General features: G+C 40.8%; 1 protein-coding gene across 4 annotated transcripts in view; it reads left to right on the top strand.

Annotated features, from left to right (window-relative positions):
* Heatr3 (HEAT repeat containing 3) overlaps positions 1-16,968 on the top strand; it is a 33,324-nt gene that overhangs the window by 2,954 nt on the left and 13,402 nt on the right. For 2 of the 4 annotated variants that reach the window (XM_048792227.1, XM_048792225.1), the window contains exons 4-12: positions 2,129-2,241; positions 4,041-4,150; positions 6,746-6,886; positions 7,609-7,686; positions 8,488-8,765; positions 12,749-12,839; positions 12,939-13,096; positions 13,338-13,420; positions 14,228-14,364. In XM_048792227.1, the coding sequence (XP_048648184.1) occupies positions 2,129-2,241; positions 4,041-4,150; positions 6,746-6,886; positions 7,609-7,686; positions 8,488-8,765; positions 12,749-12,839; positions 12,939-13,096; positions 13,338-13,420; positions 14,228-14,364 (1,189 nt within the window). Of the gene's footprint in view, positions 1-2,128; positions 2,242-4,040; positions 4,151-6,745; positions 6,887-7,608; positions 7,687-8,487; positions 8,766-12,748; positions 12,840-12,918; positions 13,097-13,337; positions 13,421-14,227; positions 14,365-16,968 lie in introns of all 4 variants that reach the window. The other 2 variants (XM_048792226.1, XM_015488758.2) reach the window with 2 other exon arrangements.

Below are 16,968 nucleotides of genomic sequence, written 5' to 3'. Positions count from 1 at the left end.
TTTTTTTTTTTTTTTTTTTTTTTTAAGTACTTTGGTGTTCTTTGTCTTTCCTTAAAACATCCTACAGAAATTTTGTTTATTTTCTTGGAAACACTGATCTACTCTCATCATTGATCCCAATCTCTCTTATTTTGACCCTGTTTCCTTATATTTATATGATAATTGGAAAGGACCTTCCTAAAACTATGCAGATTTCTTATATCCATTTTTTAGACTTTAAATTTTATACAGTGAAAATAGTTAAGTGTGTGTTGATTGCATCTTATGTACCAGGTATGGTTTTTATGTTGTGCATGTTAATTTAATCCTCACAGCAATCCTGTGAGACAGGATTCTTTTTCTTGCAGTGCTGGGATCACACCCAGGGCCAGTGCATGCCAGGCAAGTGCCCTGCCGCTGAACTGTACCCCCAGGCTGCAGCCGTGGATTAGTCAGCTTTTTGTTGTTGTAACCAGAATACCTGACAAGAACAACTTAGAGGAGAAGAGTCCATTTTGGCTCTCAGTTTAGAGGTCCAGTCCATAGTCAGCTGGCTTCATTGTTTGGGACCAGAACATCATGCCATGTTGACCACTCAGTCCATTCAAATCAGGATGGACTGATTAGCTATAACATTCATAATCCAGTCATTTTACCTCTGAATATTCCTGGATTAACACAGGAGTTTTGGGGGGATACCTTATATCCAAGCCATAACAGGCAGGTATTATATTATCCTCATTTTATAGATGACAGACCCAGGACACAGACTTTATGAACTAACGAAGATCGTATTGAGTTCTTATGTTTAATATCACACCATTCTTATTACATGGTATAGTTTGGTTGTTAAGGAACGCCTACTTTCTCACACACACACACAAACACACACTCACACTCTCACTCTCTCTCACATTCACCCAGGGCCTTGTGCCTCCTACACAAGTGTATAACCACTGGGCTACATCCCCAGTCCACTATTCTATATTAACTATTAACTTTCATTTAAGGCTACCTAAAAGTTATCCTTTTTTTTTTTTTTTTTTAAGATTTTTTTTTTTTCACAATACCTTTATTCTATTTATTTTTTATGTGGTGCTGAGGATTGAACCCAGGGACTCACACGTGCTAGGCAAGTGCTCTACCACTGAGCTGCAGCCCCAGCCCAAGATTTTGTTTTGATGCCAGGCATCAGTATTATTTCCATTAGAGCAATGATGCTCGACTGGGGGTGATTTTGCTCCACAGGGAACATTTGACAACATTTGAAGACATTCAGATTGTCACAGTTTGGAGGGGAGGGGTAAGGGTTGCTGCTGCCATATAGTGAATAGAGGCCAGGGATGTTGCTGACCCTCCTTTAACGCAGGGGGCAGTCTTCTCACAACAAAGAATCATCTGATCCAAATATGGGAATGATAGAGGAGACTTAGATGGGGAAGCTCTTGTCAAGGACTGCAGTTGCAGAGTGGTAGAGGGTGCCAGCTCTGGTCCGGCCTCACCACATGCTAAGCTGCACCCTCAGCAGCCTCCCAGCGCTCAGTTTCCTAGCCATCTGATGAGGTTAGGCATGCTAGTCATCCACCTCCAAGGTTCGCTGTGGGGATTAAATGACTTAATTGATATATGTCAGGTGCTTAGAATGGTGCATCAAGAGGTGCTATACAGATCTAGCTCTTAACATTTCTTTGCCTTTCTTACTGTTTTTTCACATAAGCTACAATACTTTATCTTGGTTTTGTTCTTGCATTTTAAAATGTGAATGTTTTCTATCAAGTTTGCCAATGATTTAAGAACCTTTCTTGTCCATATTTCTTTATATATGTGATTATATATATATATATATATATATATGTATGTATGTATGTTGTAGTTGGACACAATATCTTTATTTATTTTTATGTGGTGCTGAGGATCAAACCCAGTGCCTCACATGCGTGAGGCGGGCGCTCTACCAATGAGCTACCGCCACAGCCCTCTGTCCATATTTCTTGCCAGAGGGAAGCAAGGTTGTGGGAGTGGTAGTGCTTCTGAGAATGGATAGGCTTGTTAACCACTGTCATTTCCAATGTTTTGTTTTTTGTGTTTCTTCACTATTTGTTTAATTATTCTTTTGAACCAGGGTGCTAATCATGATATTTGGTTGCAGTGTAGTGCTGGACTGGACTCAAATGAGATGTCTCCACAGGAGAAAAAAGATCAGAGCAAAAATTCTAGTGAGAACATAGCCAATGAGGCTGTGAACGTGCTGTGGAATATATGGTAAGATGCTTTTCAAGTGTGCTGCTCCTGCTGCCAGGCTGCTCTGTGCTGCTCCCCTGGGTTAGGCCAGTGCATCCATGACGTATCGGGTGACCTGAGATCAACCCTCCTGCCCTCCTCTTCCTCATAGCTTCTGTGCACCTTTTCTCATTTTATATCTCATCCCTCCAGTTATCGCTACTGACTAAAATAAGAGGAGTCATTAGCACCTGATGTTCCTCTCTCTGCCTCAGCTCCTTCCTTCCTGTCCCAGGCAGCAGTTGCCTTCACAGAGTCGCCCCAGTGCCTACCTGCTTTGGTGTCAGGAATGAGAGGAGGGCCACGAGCTTTGGTGCCTGACTCCTTTTTCCTGGCAGTGATCATTTGAGTGTGAAGTACATACACAAGAAGAGTCCTTTGGCCCTAGTGGGAAGAAGGCACTTTCCATTCCATGATTTTAGTGCCCCTGGGGTAGAGCATACCTGCTGCTAGGAATGGAAGTGGCTAGAAACAAACTGATTTGCTTTTTCTCCCTTTTTTAATGTCCATAATTATAACAGGTTTCTGTAATAGTTCCTTATTTCAGAAAGGCACAGGTGTTTCTTAGAATACATTAAATTGAATCCTGAAAAGCTGTCTCCTTAGTAGTCTGAACTTGGCCTGTGATTTCATCCTAAACCTGCCACGGGAATCCCGACAGAAATACTGAACCCAGGGTCTGGAGCATGCTAAGCGTGCCCTGTACCAGGGAGGTATACCTCCAACCCCTGTAAATCATTGACATGGAAAGTTGTTTTTTTTTTTTTTAATTACTTAGAAAAATAGCCTGAATATAGTCTAAAGTGATTTCTCTTTCTCAAACACCTATGAGCCCTATCTTTATCATTTTGCAATAGAGATACTTACTCTCATAATAATTACCTTCGAGTTAATACTTTTGTTTCATAGATTCTGTTTCACATTATCTTTACTCATGTATGCCTTGTTTTCCTGGCTTAACTTCAGTGCCACAATAATTAGAGGGAGGAAGGTAAATAGACAGAAAATATTGTTCTTGGAGAACAACTTTAATGTAATAATGCAGTCAGCTCTGTTGGCCCCATCAGCATGTCCTGTGTGTATGGGGTATGTACCCAGGAAACATGGGTAAGATTATTATAATCAGCTCTGTTTACCCTGTATTTAGTGTGTATGCTCATTAGTAACATTGATAGCTCTCTGATTCTTTTATTAAAAGGCAGTGTAATTTCAAATGTAATTATTTATTAGAGTAATTATCTCTGTTGCAGATTGCATATTCTACTTGATGAGATTATAATTGTAGAAGAAATGGATAAAATATAAATTTCTCTTAAATCTGTGCTTTCTGTATGAAAAGAAACCTTTCGTCCTTACTTGAACTTTTTTATTGTGCTGACGTGGAAAGAATAGCAGGCTGGACCCAGGAAAACTGGGCCGTCACTGCCACTAATGAGATGTGTGATCTCCAGATAGATCCCTTTACCTTTTAGACCCTGGGTTTTCTCATCTGTAAAATGGAGAGTTGCATTAAATGACTTCTAAATCTCCTCCAGTCTAAACTGCTGTAAGGGAACTTCCATGGTAAAGAGATGGACTAAAGTCCATCCATGATGGAAGTAAACTAGACAACTAGTTTTCATGGGCAGCGAATATGAATGGGTATTTGTTACTTCATCTATCAAGTGCGGGGTTTTGACTCCAGCTCTTTGGTTCTGTTTTTCTGTGTGGGGGTTTCTGTGGTTGATTTCTTAATGTTAAAATGTGAATAGTAAAACTTTTTTTTCCCCCCTTCAATTTAGTGAATGCAGTAGTAGAGCAGTATCTATATTCAACAAAGAAGGGTGTTTGGAGATTGTATTAAAGTATTTAAGTAGGTTTTCCACCAATGTTGACCTGGCTATTTCAGTAGGTAAGTGAAGAAAAGGTGATGATTTATTAAATACATGTGTAACCGTATTCAAAAATTTGTACTCAGATGCAGCATGCTTATTCTGCAGGAGCAGTTTGGGTCTCATTGCATATGAATGTGTGGCTGAGGAATTCTGCTCTGAATCTTTTTAAATCTGTGATTAATTCTTTACTTACTCATATAATTCTGCTTTTTGCTGTGAAAAGGAGGAAGGTAATTATACGAGCTTATGTGGTTTCTAGACTGTTATTGCTCAAAAGCCTTTATTAAATTTTGAAATTTTATCTCCAATTATGAAAAACAGTAACCCACAACTTCCAGGCCTTTGATCCAAAGTTAATTGGAGTCTAAACTTACATAAATGTCTTGTAGCACTGTCTCACACTCTGGGCAGAAAACTGATAGCCTGTGCTATTTTGTTTTGTTCTTTTTGTTTTTTTGTTTTTGTTTTGTTTTTTGAGAGAGGAATAGAATGATTGAACTTTCACTCAGGCCTGCCCCTTTCATGGGGCAGGAGTACAAAGTCCAACAATTTCAACTGCCTTGGTCCCCCACCTTCTGTATGTTGGACTGGAGCCATGAGGGACCCTTGGCTCAGCAGGGTGGGCAGTTCTACAGCATTCTGGGTGAGAGCTGATGAAGAGCTTTGCAGGTATCCAGCTGTCCTTTTATTTAACTCTGCCTTTCTCCTGGCAAGGAGAAAAGCTCTCTGCTTCTCTTGGCTCTAATGGAGAATACACACGCACACACACACATACATATACATACGCACACACGCGCGCGCGCGCACACACACTGGAAATTGAACCCAGAGGTGCTTTACCACCGAGTTACATTCCCAGCCCTTTTTTAGTTTAGTTTTTTTTTTTTTTTTTTTTAAACTGGTGATTACACTCAGGGGCACTCAACCACTGAGCCACATGCCCAGCCCTATTTTTTATTTTATTTAGAGACAGGGTCTCACTGAGTTGCTTAGGGCCTCGCTATTGCTGAGACTGGCTTTGAACCCGCAATCCTTCTGTCTCAGCCTCCTGGGTTGCTGGGATTACAATAGGCGTGCTCCACCGCACTTGGCCTTTTTTAGTTTTTTTTTTTGTTTTTTGGGTTTTTTTTTATATTTATTTTTCAGTTTTCAGTGGACACAACATCTTTATTTTTATGTGGTGCTGAGGATCGAACCCAGTGCCCCACGCATGCCAGGCGAGCACGTTACTGCTTGAGCCACATCCCCAGCCCCCTTTTTTAGTTTTTAAGACAGGGTCTCACTAAGTTGCTTAGGGCTTTGCTAAGTTGTGGAGGCTAGCCTTGAACTTGCAATCCTCCTTTCTCAGCCTCCTAAATCACTGGGATTACAGGCATGCACCATCATGCCTGGCTCTAAGAGAAGAGAAAAAGGAATTAATTGGAAAAAATTTAAAAATGAACTTTTCAAAATGGAATCTGGTAGGAGTAATTTTTTGTTTGTTTGTTTATTATTTATTTATTTATTTTGTGGTGCTGAGACCCAGGCCTTTTACATGCAAGCACTCTACCAACTGAGCTATATCCTCAGCCCTTTGGGGTAGTTTTATAAGTAAAATGAGGATTTCAAAAAACAGTTAAACTGTTTAGGAAATCTGTAGATAATTTCATCTTAGGATGGTTTTTATTATAAGAGAATTTTAGGAAAATGAATTTTTAAGTTTTAAAAGAAAAACTATCTTTGTACTTTTACTCTTGTAGAATTTTTGTTTGTTTATTTTGTTTGTTTATTCTTTTTCCTCTAGTGGGCATTTTTGAATGTGTTGGAGTAAAGTTACTTTGTATTTTATTAGACTGTTTTCTTTTTGTATTTAACTAAAGTCATGATTATTTTTTAAAAATGTCTTTAGTTTTGTTTTAAAAGCTAAACAAGGCTTAGATGTGATAAAGTAAATTTATAAGATCCTATCCTGTATATTAATATAGCTTCTTTTGAACTTGTATTATGGTAGCATAATGTTTTGTAATGCAAGTTGTAATCCATTGTCTTGTTTTAATGTAAGAGAAGAAGTGCTAAATGAAATACACAGCAATTAATGTTTTACCCATCTCTCAATTTGCTCATATTTTTATGAAAAATGATTTTTTTTCCTCAAAGAACTATCATTTCACTAGAAAGCATCCTAGCTTTTAAGATCATGATGAATTGAAAGGAAGCCAGAGTTTCCCAAAATTTAGGGTTTGTTTCAAAAACAGAGCTGCAAGAGTTTGATCCATAGACTGGCATTTGGTCCATAAGCTGTGCACTACTGATCCAAGATAAGTATATAAATTGAGGTTAAACCATTAGAAACATTTATAATTATCAGAAATTTGCCACATTAGAGCCTTTTAAATTTTATTTAATTAAAGTATACATCTATAAAGAATTAGGGAAAAAAAGATCGTGTACTGCAGGGAGAGTTTGGAAGGCTTCATTTGCATTTCCCATTCTTGAGGTAAAATGTATGTATCCTACAAAGCTACATATATCTACAGAAGCTTTAAAGATGCACACTTTTGATGAGTTGTACTGGTTTAAATTATCCGAGTCATAATTCACTTGTTTCTAAGTATCACATTTTTGTCTTCTAGCACACTGTTTGCAGACAGTGACTGAAGATAACCCAGAGCTCCTGAAATCTTTCAGTGCTACAGCGTTGCAGGTGCTGGAATCGGCAATGCTCTGTCCTGTCAGTTCCATGGAATACATTCTATTAAAGACATTGGTAGCAGGTAACATTTAGCCAAATGAGACAGTGTGGGTTTTTTTGGTAACTTTTAATAGAAGTGGGACCCAAAGTTCAGTCTTTCTTTCATTTCACCACATTAGGATTTTCTGTGCTTACATCTGTCCTGAAATTGTATATTTATTGAAGACCCTTAATTCACGTAGTTGCCCATAGTTATGAAGTCTATTAGAAGAGATTTGTTTTGATTGTGACAAACTGCTGTTGTCTGATAAAGACATGTTCTATCAGCACCTCCTCTTAATTATGCACCAATGCATTAAGAGATTGACTCCAGGGGCTGGAGATGTGGCTCAAGTGGTAGCGCACTCACCTGGCATGCGCGGGGCACTGGATTCGATCCTCGGCACCACATAAAAATAAAAAAATAAAGATATTGTGTCCACCTAAAACTAAAAAATAAATATAAAAAAGAGAGAGAGAGAGATTGACTCCAGGTATCCAAGACACAGCCACTTACTTTTTCATGAGTTCTTCCTGCTCCCCTTTTCATCCCAGTATCTCTGAATACAGCAGTAAGAACCGCTCCGAGGCTCTTTTGAGTTAATGTATTGCATACAACATCTGTTTGTGTTTCCTTTTGCCCTCCCTTTGGTTTTGCAGAGGTCATTTTATCTAAGAGGTTTTTTGTGGGTTTTTACATTTTTTTCTCCCAGTTCTGGGAATTAACTACATCCCATACCCTTTTTATTTTTTATTTTGAGACAGGGTCTTGCTACGGTACCCAGGCTGGCCTCAAACTTGCTGTTGTCTTGCCTCAGCAGGAGTGCACCACCACATCCAGCTGTATGTGTATGTGTGTGTGTGTGTGTGTTTTTTTTGAACTGCGGTAAAATGTACATAATATAACATTTACCATCTCACCCAGGCATGGTGGCAAACGCATATAATCCCAGCAACTGAGGAGTCCGAGGCAGGAAGATAACAAGTTAAAGGCCAGCCTCAGCAATTTAGGGAGACCATGTCTCAAAAAATATAAAGGATTAGGGATGTGGCTCAGTGGTAAAGCACCTGGATTCAATCCCCAGTAGCACCGAAAAGAAAAAAAAAATTAAGACAGGGTCTTGCTAAGTTACTAAGGCTGGCCTCAGTGTTCTATTGCAGTCATTTTTCAAAAACATTCATCTGACTACTTAATGGCAGCTCCTGTTCTGTTTTGATAAGCAAAATACCAGGAACCTGCTTTCTAGTTTGTTTGTGAGATCTTGGAGTTTTAGTGCATTCCGTTCCACTCTTGGAATATAAAAAGCTGCTCAGGAGAGCAAAAATGGATTAAGATGAAAGAAAACAAGGCGACTCGGGTTTTCATTTCACCAGAAACCTGGTAGGCCTTCTCTGGGTCTGCTGATAGGTCTGAATTAGAGAAAGGCCTGTGTGCCCAGGCAGGAAATGAAGGTCAAGGGTCCTAACAAAGAGTGCCTGCTGCCTCTGTGCGGTACCTTTTGACAGTTAGTAAAAGCTGAACAAAGGGACTGGGGTCCAGACATTTCAAGATGACGCCTGAGCCTGGAGAACCAGTCTGTGGAAACTGGAGTCCCCATAAGACTTCACAGGCGAGGCTGTGTCCTTGTGCTCCTTTTTTCACAGGCACAATCTGGAATCTGAAGGACGTCATTCCGTCTAAGAGTCAGGCAGAGATCATAAATGCCATACTAAAGATCTTATCCGAAGTCTTGGAAATGGATGCTGGCGAAATAGTTATTCAGATGAAAGAGGCTGAAACTCAGAGATTAAAGACTGCGGCAGAGACTGAGGAAATGTTAAAGAATGTTAATGGTGATGATTTGATTGAAGACGTTGAAATGGAAGAAATTCCTCACAAAAGAAAAGTCAGAAGGAAAAATTTTGTTTCCGATTTACTTCCAGTAAGTCAGACTGATGCTCTAAAACATGGACTAATACAGCAGTTTTCTTTCAACAGGTTAATCCTTAGCTTTATAGAAAAGTACTGTAGCAAAGTGAACTATAGAAAGTGAACTTCAGTAAAAGTTAGTCATATTTTCCCGTTGATTCTCATTAGAACATCAGAAGTCTCTCCCAAAGAGAGAGAAAAAAAAAACAAAAAACTTTTGCCTAAATGAAATTTGCATGCAGGAGAGAATCTCAGATGAGACAGTCCAATTCTTTTGGAATGCTTCAGAAATAACCCAGTTATCGCAGGGCACTGTGGGGCACTCCTACGATCCTAGTTACTTGGGAGGCAGAGGCAGGGGAATTGCAAGCTTGAGGCTAGCTGCAGCACCTTAGTGAGGCCCAAAGCAACTTGGCGAGACCCTCTCTCAAAGTAAAAAGGGTCTGGGGCTGTGGCTCAGTGTTCAAACATTCCTGGGTTCAATCCCCAGTACCAAAAGAAAAAAAAAAGTTGTCTTCCTAAATCTTGTGCCTCTCTCTTTGGTTCCACATTATCTCCCAGATTGTCTTCAAACTAAAGGAATTTGTTCTTTGCCAGATTGTCCCTTGTTTTCTGGTCTCTCTTATTTAAAAGTGTTTAGCCTTAGTAGAATGACAGGCCAAACCTCTACCCACTGCTGACGAGCAAAGGTTGGACGACTGTGGTGTGCCTCTGCTGGTGGGCATAATGTGGGGGTGAGGGTGAGTCGGGTTCAGGAATCATTTCAGCCAAGACAAACCTTCAGCAGACTTTGGGAGAACATTTATCTGGAGGAGGAAAGAAAATGGGCTGGAGGACAGAGGATCGGGCTTTATTCATGCACCGTTCAGGTGCTCATTGACTGTGCTCCTGATGGTGAGGATGGATGATTAAGACATGGTTCCTGTCTTCAGGGACCGCTCCTCCGACTCAGGAAGACAGAGCCACACGGCTGTGGTCATGAGGCCTGTGCTGAGAACAGTGACAGGGCCGGGCCTAGATTTCTGAGGGAGTGGTTTCTGTAGAGACATGCGACTCATCCCTGCCTGGAGCAGAGGAGGGGCCTGGCTAAGAAGGCTTTGGGGACAGAGTGCCTGCGCTTTATTGGAAGGCAAAGAGAGCAGCAGCCTGGTGAAGGCCCCTGGCATGGGTAGGAAGAGGGCATTCCAGTGTGCTGCTGCCCGTCTCCAGCCTGGCTCCCGGGGACTCCTTAAGGGAGTAAATATTGTTACGTAGAGCATTTATTTTTATATGAGTTTTTTTTTTTTTTTTTAAATAGAGGGGCTCGGTGGTGGAGAACATGCTTACCATGTTTGAGGTCCTGGGTTCACACACACACACACACAAATGTGCTCATAAAGTGCAGTGTTTACTTACAGCAAAACTTGCCTTTTAAAGTCTTGACCTACCTGAGTGGCCTGGCTGATTAACATGCTGGCGGTTCAGCGAGCCAGCATCAAGTGCCAGTGGGGTGCTAGCACCATGCTCACGCGTGCCAGGAATACAGATGTGGAGTCAGCTGTGGTCTTTTACGCTGCCTAGTGGTTTCTGCTGGAGTCTTTTAGAATCAAAACCCTTAATCACATCATTTAATCACATCATTTAATAGCATAGCCACAAATATATAAAGAAAGCTGTTTAATGTGGTTTTTTTTAAACACATGCCAAAGTAGAGTACCCCCTCCCCCTCCCCCACGGTTACCATTGATCCTGTCGTATCTGTTTGATTTCATCTGTTTCCCACTCACTCTCCCCTTTCTCTGTGGTTACTTGAAAGCAAATCTCAGATGTCATAACATTTCATCTAGATTGATTCTTTTTGTCAGCTTGATAACAATAAGCAGAGAAATGTTCTGAGCAGCAGTTACATAAAGTAGAACCTAATTTCCTTCTGAGCCTCATCTTCAGTCATTCTACATACATGAGAAGAGAGCAACAAGTCTCTTTTAGCTTGAATCTACTCTGACAAAGGTTTGTTTAGTTGAACAATTTTATATACATTGTTAGTAGTGATAAATGGAACACAGATGTAGGAATCCATGAGTTACATCTATAAAATTAGAAAATTGCTGTTTTTTGTGTGCATATGTGTGTGTTTGTGTGTGAATGTGTGTGCATGTGGTGCTAGGGATTGAACTCAGGGCCTTGTCAGTGCTAGAAAAACACTCATATTACTGAGCTACATCCCCAGACCCTTTTTAAAATTTTATTTTGATTCAAGTTCTCACTTCTCACTAAGTTGCCTAGGCTGTCCTCAAACTTGGGATCCTCCTGCCTCAGCCTCCTGAGTAACTGGAATTACAGTTGTGTGCCACCCTGACTGAACCCCTCCTCTTCTTTAAAAGGACGTAGTTTAAAGTTGCAGTTAAATTCTTGGGCAAAGAAGTTGTTAGTGAAGTTTTTAAATGAATGGGAACATCTTGGAAAGGAAAATGGGATGGTGTCTAGGACTTATCAATGTGCTTTTTCCCTTGGATCCAGTATGTCTGTCTGAGGAATTAAGATATCCCAGTCCATTTGGCCATCCATATCCACAGGGGATCGGTTGGTTTCAGGACCCTGCTTGGATTTCAAAATCCTCAAATGCTGGAGACCTGTATATAAAATGGCATCATTGTTGCATACAGCCTACGCATGTCCTTATGTGTGCTTTCAATAATCCCTAGATTATTTGTACCACTCAGTACAATGTAAATATTGTTGTTCTATTGTTTAGGGGATAATGACAAGGAAAAAGTCTGTACATGTTCAGTATAGTACAGTTTTTTTCCCCAAAAAATTTTTTAATAATTTTTTTTAGTTGTTGATAGACCATTATTTTATTTATTTACATGTGGTACTGAGACTCAAACCCAGTGCCTCACTCACACCAGGCAAGTGTGCTACCACTGAGCCCCAGCCCCAGCTTTTTGATCCAAAGTTGGTTAGGCAGTCACAATGACATATGCCTGTAGTCCCAGCTACATAGGAGGCTGAGGCAGGAGGATCAATTGAACCCAGGAATTTGAGACTGGCCTTGGCAACCTAGTGAGAATCTATCCAAAAATAAAGGAAGGAAGGAAGGCAGGTAAGTAGGTAGGTTGATTTGGCTAAATCTACAGAGGTAGAACTGAGAATCTGAAGGGTTATTGTAATCTGAAATATTTCATGCTAGTGGAGCGAATGTTTAGTAAGTCACAGTGTATCTGTGTAATGGAAGGTTACACAGCCATGAAGATGATTAGAACACTGCAGAAATTTAGAAACATTTTGACAATAAAGTATACATTGTGTTTAGTGGATACAGTCTTTTGGAATATCATTGTGTCTATTTCACTTTTCCATTGGTTATTTAAGAATTTAGGTCGTGTAAATTTAAGTATATAAATTTAAATACCCATTTTAAGAAATGTTAATTGGTGAAGTTAAATTGATGCTCTATATTTTCAGAGAAAAATGTCTTCCTCTTTTTTTAATCTTAAAGGAATATTTATTTTCATCTTCAAAAACAGCCAGGAAGCAAGCTGTGTGCTCCCTGGCGAAGCTCTGTTGGTCATATAAGGCTTTTAGCAGTGTTATTAATGCAGTCTTTCCAAGAGGAAGTCAGTGTCCTAAAGCAGGTTTGCTGTGTTTAAGTGCCTGGTGTCTTAAATGAACTTTTGTTTTAATCTTAGTATTTTTGACTTCTTAACACATTAGATTAAGTTTCAGGGTGAATTTAGTTCAAAATTCCTGAATACCTATCTGTTCTCTCCAGCTCACTAAGCAACGCTTTAGAGAATAACCATGCAGATAGATGGAATCCCAGTTAACAGTGGCCTGCTTGACCGTGCCAAGGGAGTGAGAATGCTTGTTGGAACTTCAGTCCTTCATAGCTTTTCTTCTACCTACCCCACCCCCATATGCTCCCTTCCAAGTGCAAAAATCTTCTAGTAGGCTTTCGCTAAGAAAATTCATGCAAAAGTAATCTGTCATCCCCCCTCTCCTTTTTTTTTTAAGCCCACTGACAAGGAACTGAGAGAGACCATAGCAGTGCTGACAGCTCAGCAGACGGCTCTGGAAATTGTCGTCAACATGTGCTTCAGTGAAGGTTTGCTCCCAGTTGACATGTAGACCTTTCCCCCAGGCGGGGCGGCTTCCAAGGGATTTCCTTTAGCATCCAGCTGCAGGTGGTCTGCCCTCTTCCCAGATCCCTCTGACGACGAGTGGGAAGAGCTGTCCAGCAGTGACGAGAGCGATGCGTGCATGGAAAACCCCTTCAGTGAGCGTGGGGGACAGCTGCTGTCCCCACTCTGCCTCTCCCATGAGATTCACTCCGCTCTCACCAACTGCTTCATCCCACAGAAGGTGAGCCGCCTTCGTTCTGGGCTCTGACAGAGTGTGGGGAAGGTTTCAGAGAGCTGTGCATCCTGTGAGCCCACACTTCCAGCTTGAACAGAACCAGCAGGCCTGGAAATGGGCCAAAAGATCATTCTTTCTTGATCATCCTCAACATTTTACTTGGGAGTAATGTGTAGAAGTTTCGTAAAGAAATCGAGTGTAAGATGACGATCTCTGACCTTTGCCCTACTGCCTTCTTTAAACCTAGGTTTTTGAGAAAACTGCCTCCCCAAACAATGTTGCACTTGACATATGTTCAAGGAACCCTACGTGGAAACCTTTGATTAGAAAGTAAGAACTTTATTTTTAAATTTTTTTTTTTAAAGAACTTTTCTATTTTCAAAAACGCTGGTCATGGGATGGGGCTATGGCTCAGTGGTAGAGCGCTCGCCTAGCATTTGCAAGCCCTGGGTTTGGTCCTCAGCACCACATAAAAATGAATAAATAAAATAAAGGTATTGGGTCCAACTACAACTAAAAAATAAATTTTTTTTTTTAAAGACTACTTTTCTTTTTTTTTTTTTAATATTTATTTTTTAGTTATCAGCGGACACAACATCTCTGTTTTGTATGTGGTGCTGAGGATCGAACCCGGGCCGCACGCATGCCAGGCGAGCGCGCTACCGCTTGAGCCACATCCCCAGCCCCTAAAAAATAAATATTAAAAAAAAAAGTTGGTCAGGGCTGGGGCTGTAGCTCAGTGGTAGAGCACTTGCCTTGCATGCATGAGGCCCTGGGTTCAATCCTCAGCACCACAAAAATAAATAAATATATTGTGTCCATCTACAATTAAAAATATATTTTTACAAAAAGCTGGTCATTATGTGAAGTGTTAGAACATTAAATAAAAATTGCTAACTCCTCCCAAGACCCAGAAGTTCCTTATGGTTCAGGAAACGGTGTACATCAGAACCCTTCTGTGCGTGAACATTTGATTGGCAGATTAACAGCCCACTTTACAGTTCTTTGTGACCTGCCCACGGACCCCCTTGTACTTACAGATATTCCCAGTCAGACCTTGAAGCTTAGGTTAAAAGTTAACACTGAGTTCTGCTGGATAAATTTTAAAGAGGCGGCATCATTTCTCTTCCTTTGCAGAATGAACACTATTCAGTGTAGAGCCCTCGTGTGTCTTCAGAGTCTGGTGTCACTCCTGGATGTGGACCATCTGGGAGGAGTTACAGCCCTCCAAACACTCGCACAGCACCTGTCACAACTTCTTTTTTCTCAGCCAGGTAAATATTTAGGAATTGATCAGAAAGACTACTGGGACAGAGCAGAGTTTTTAAGGGGCAGACCGTGGACTTTGTGATTGTGTGTTGTTTATCATCAATCCTGCAGAAACCTTCCAGTCACTAGCAGGCATGTGTTTATAGTCACCGGTGGTGAGAGTCAAACCAGGTGTGCCAGCAGGGATGGAGGGAGTGTTTTTCTTCTTTATTAGAGTTATAATTATTTCCAATTATGTCAGGACAATTAAGGCTGAAATCATAAATAACATCAGATTCTCATTAAGATATTTTGGCAATTCTGTATTTTTTTTAATTATAGGAATTTAAATTTGACTGGGTAATACATACATTGTATGTGGAACAAAATTCAAAAATTATTAGAGGATGTAAAGTGGACCATGTTACTTACTCCTTTGTCCCAGCCGGTTTCTCTCCCAGAATCAAGTCACCATTTTCTTATATTTGGTTTCAGAAAGATTCTCTGGGACACTTGGGGAAAGGAAAAAGGTGGGAAATGGTATAAAAATCACACATAATTCTACACCTAGCTTTTATCAAACCTGTATCTCTCTCCAAACATTTTTGCAGTGTAGGAATTGAATCTTTTAATTTACAGGTCTCTGATAATGGATTAATTTCATTTGTACTCAGAAACCTAGATAGGGTAACATACCATGGTTAAACTTTTTTTTTGTGTGTGTGGTACCAGAAATTTAACCCAGTTCCTTGTATATGCTGGGAAAGTACTCTACCATTGAGGAAAATCCCAAACATATATATATATATTTTAATTTAACAGGATTTAACTGGTCCAGTAATGAATTGGGTAGCCCTTAGGACCAGTACAGATTCTGTAAGACTCCCTTATTGTTTTTTAGCACCAGGGATTGAACCCATAGATGCTTACCCACCAAGCCACATCCCCATCCCTTTTTATCTTTTATTTCAATAGAGTGTCTCACTAAGTTGCTTAGGGCACCGCTAAGTAGCTGACTTTGAATGTGTGATCCTCCTGCCTCAGCCTCCCTAGTCACTGGGATTACAAGTGTTCTCCATCACGCCTGGCTGTTTGTACAGGGTTTGATACATGTTCTTTAACAGATTTTCATAGTCTATTATAGTAGAATCCCATTTTAACTCGATCTCGTTCAGCTGGAGGAGCTCACACAGTCCCACTGAGCAGTGGCATATTGAGAGGCTTGTCAGCCTGAGCAGTGACTGTCGCTTCGTATTTCTCTCCCAACCTTCATAGAGACCTTGCATGTGGTAGAGGATGCTTTCACTGACCTTTGCTGGCATTCTGCCTCCCATCAGTCCAGCAAGATGTCCCGTGGGGTGGGAAGGAGGAGCCCATATTGCTGGTGCCCACAACCATCCACCCATTCTTATGGTCTGAGGCAGAGGGCAGGACTGAACAGGGAAGTCCACAGCCAGGGCCTCGGGTGAACAGGCCATACCCCAGACTTTGACTGCTTCCAAGCCCTGCCCAACCCTAGATCTACAAGCTGCCCGTCTCTTGCCTCCAAGCCATTTCTCAGTCCAATCAAGGTGCCACAGTCCCATTCCCAGCAGCAGGAGGAGTTTGTTTCAAGTGAAGTAAACGCACCTGCCTCAGCTGGACAGGAACGCTTAGATGTGTTTGTCCTGCTTGTCTGGCTGCGTGCACTCATTGAGCTGCACATTCATCAATGCACAGACCATAGGAAAACCACACCAAGCTGAGTCCTGGAGAAGAAGGGAGTGTTTTGAATTGTGGGGAAATAGAACTAAGCACTTTGTTCTTAAATTAATTCCAGTTTCATGACTTTTCGTTTTTGTTTTTTTGTGGTGCTGGGGATTGAACCTAGGGCCTTGTGTATGTGAGGCAAGAACTCTACCAACTGAGCTATATCCCCAGCTCCATCTTTAAAAAAATAATAATAATCTTTAAAAAAAAGTTCAGAAATATGACGTGCTGCTAGATTAAGAACATATTAATATTTCCTGAGAGCTATAATGTTATTTTTATAGAAATCACCTACTGCAGGTCACTGTCACATCAGTAGTTTTGAAAAGCTCCCTATCTAATGATGTGGGCTCCATTATTCCCGGTGATTTGTAATTTTAATTGATCTCCCGTGTATGAAAGGGTTTGGATTGCAAACGGGGAAGGTTGTTGCTGGGGAAAGATTGCCATTAAAATGTCTCTGGACTGCCCTCATTGCTCGGAGTCTATCCTTGTATCCTATCTGTGGCTTTTGTATCCCTTAACATTGGTATTCAGAGAAATGGAATTAACAAGTGGTTCAGAAATAATAATAGAGCTGGGTGCAGTGGTACACACCTGTGATCCCAGCAGCTCAGAGGCTGAGGCAGGAGGATCGCAAATTCAAAGCCAGCCTCAGCAACTTAGTGAGGGGCTAAGCAACTCAGTGAGACCTCAAAGGGCTGGGGTTGTGGTTCGTTGAGTAAGTGGCCCTGGGTTCAATCCTTGGAACCAAAAACAAATAAATAATAATAGTTGTTATTTGTTTTGGAATAGCAGTAAATTTTCTTAGAATGAAATCTGATTTGAAAACCAATCACACAGTATTGAGACAAGATATTCTAATGTAGTCCTTCTAAACC

Source organism: Marmota marmota, unplaced genomic scaffold (genome assembly GCF_001458135.2).
Source record: "Marmota marmota marmota unplaced genomic scaffold, marMar, whole genome shotgun sequence".
Lineage (NCBI taxonomy): Eukaryota > Metazoa > Chordata > Mammalia > Rodentia > Sciuridae > Marmota > Marmota marmota.
This window is presented reverse-complemented; position numbering and strand designations above follow the sequence as displayed.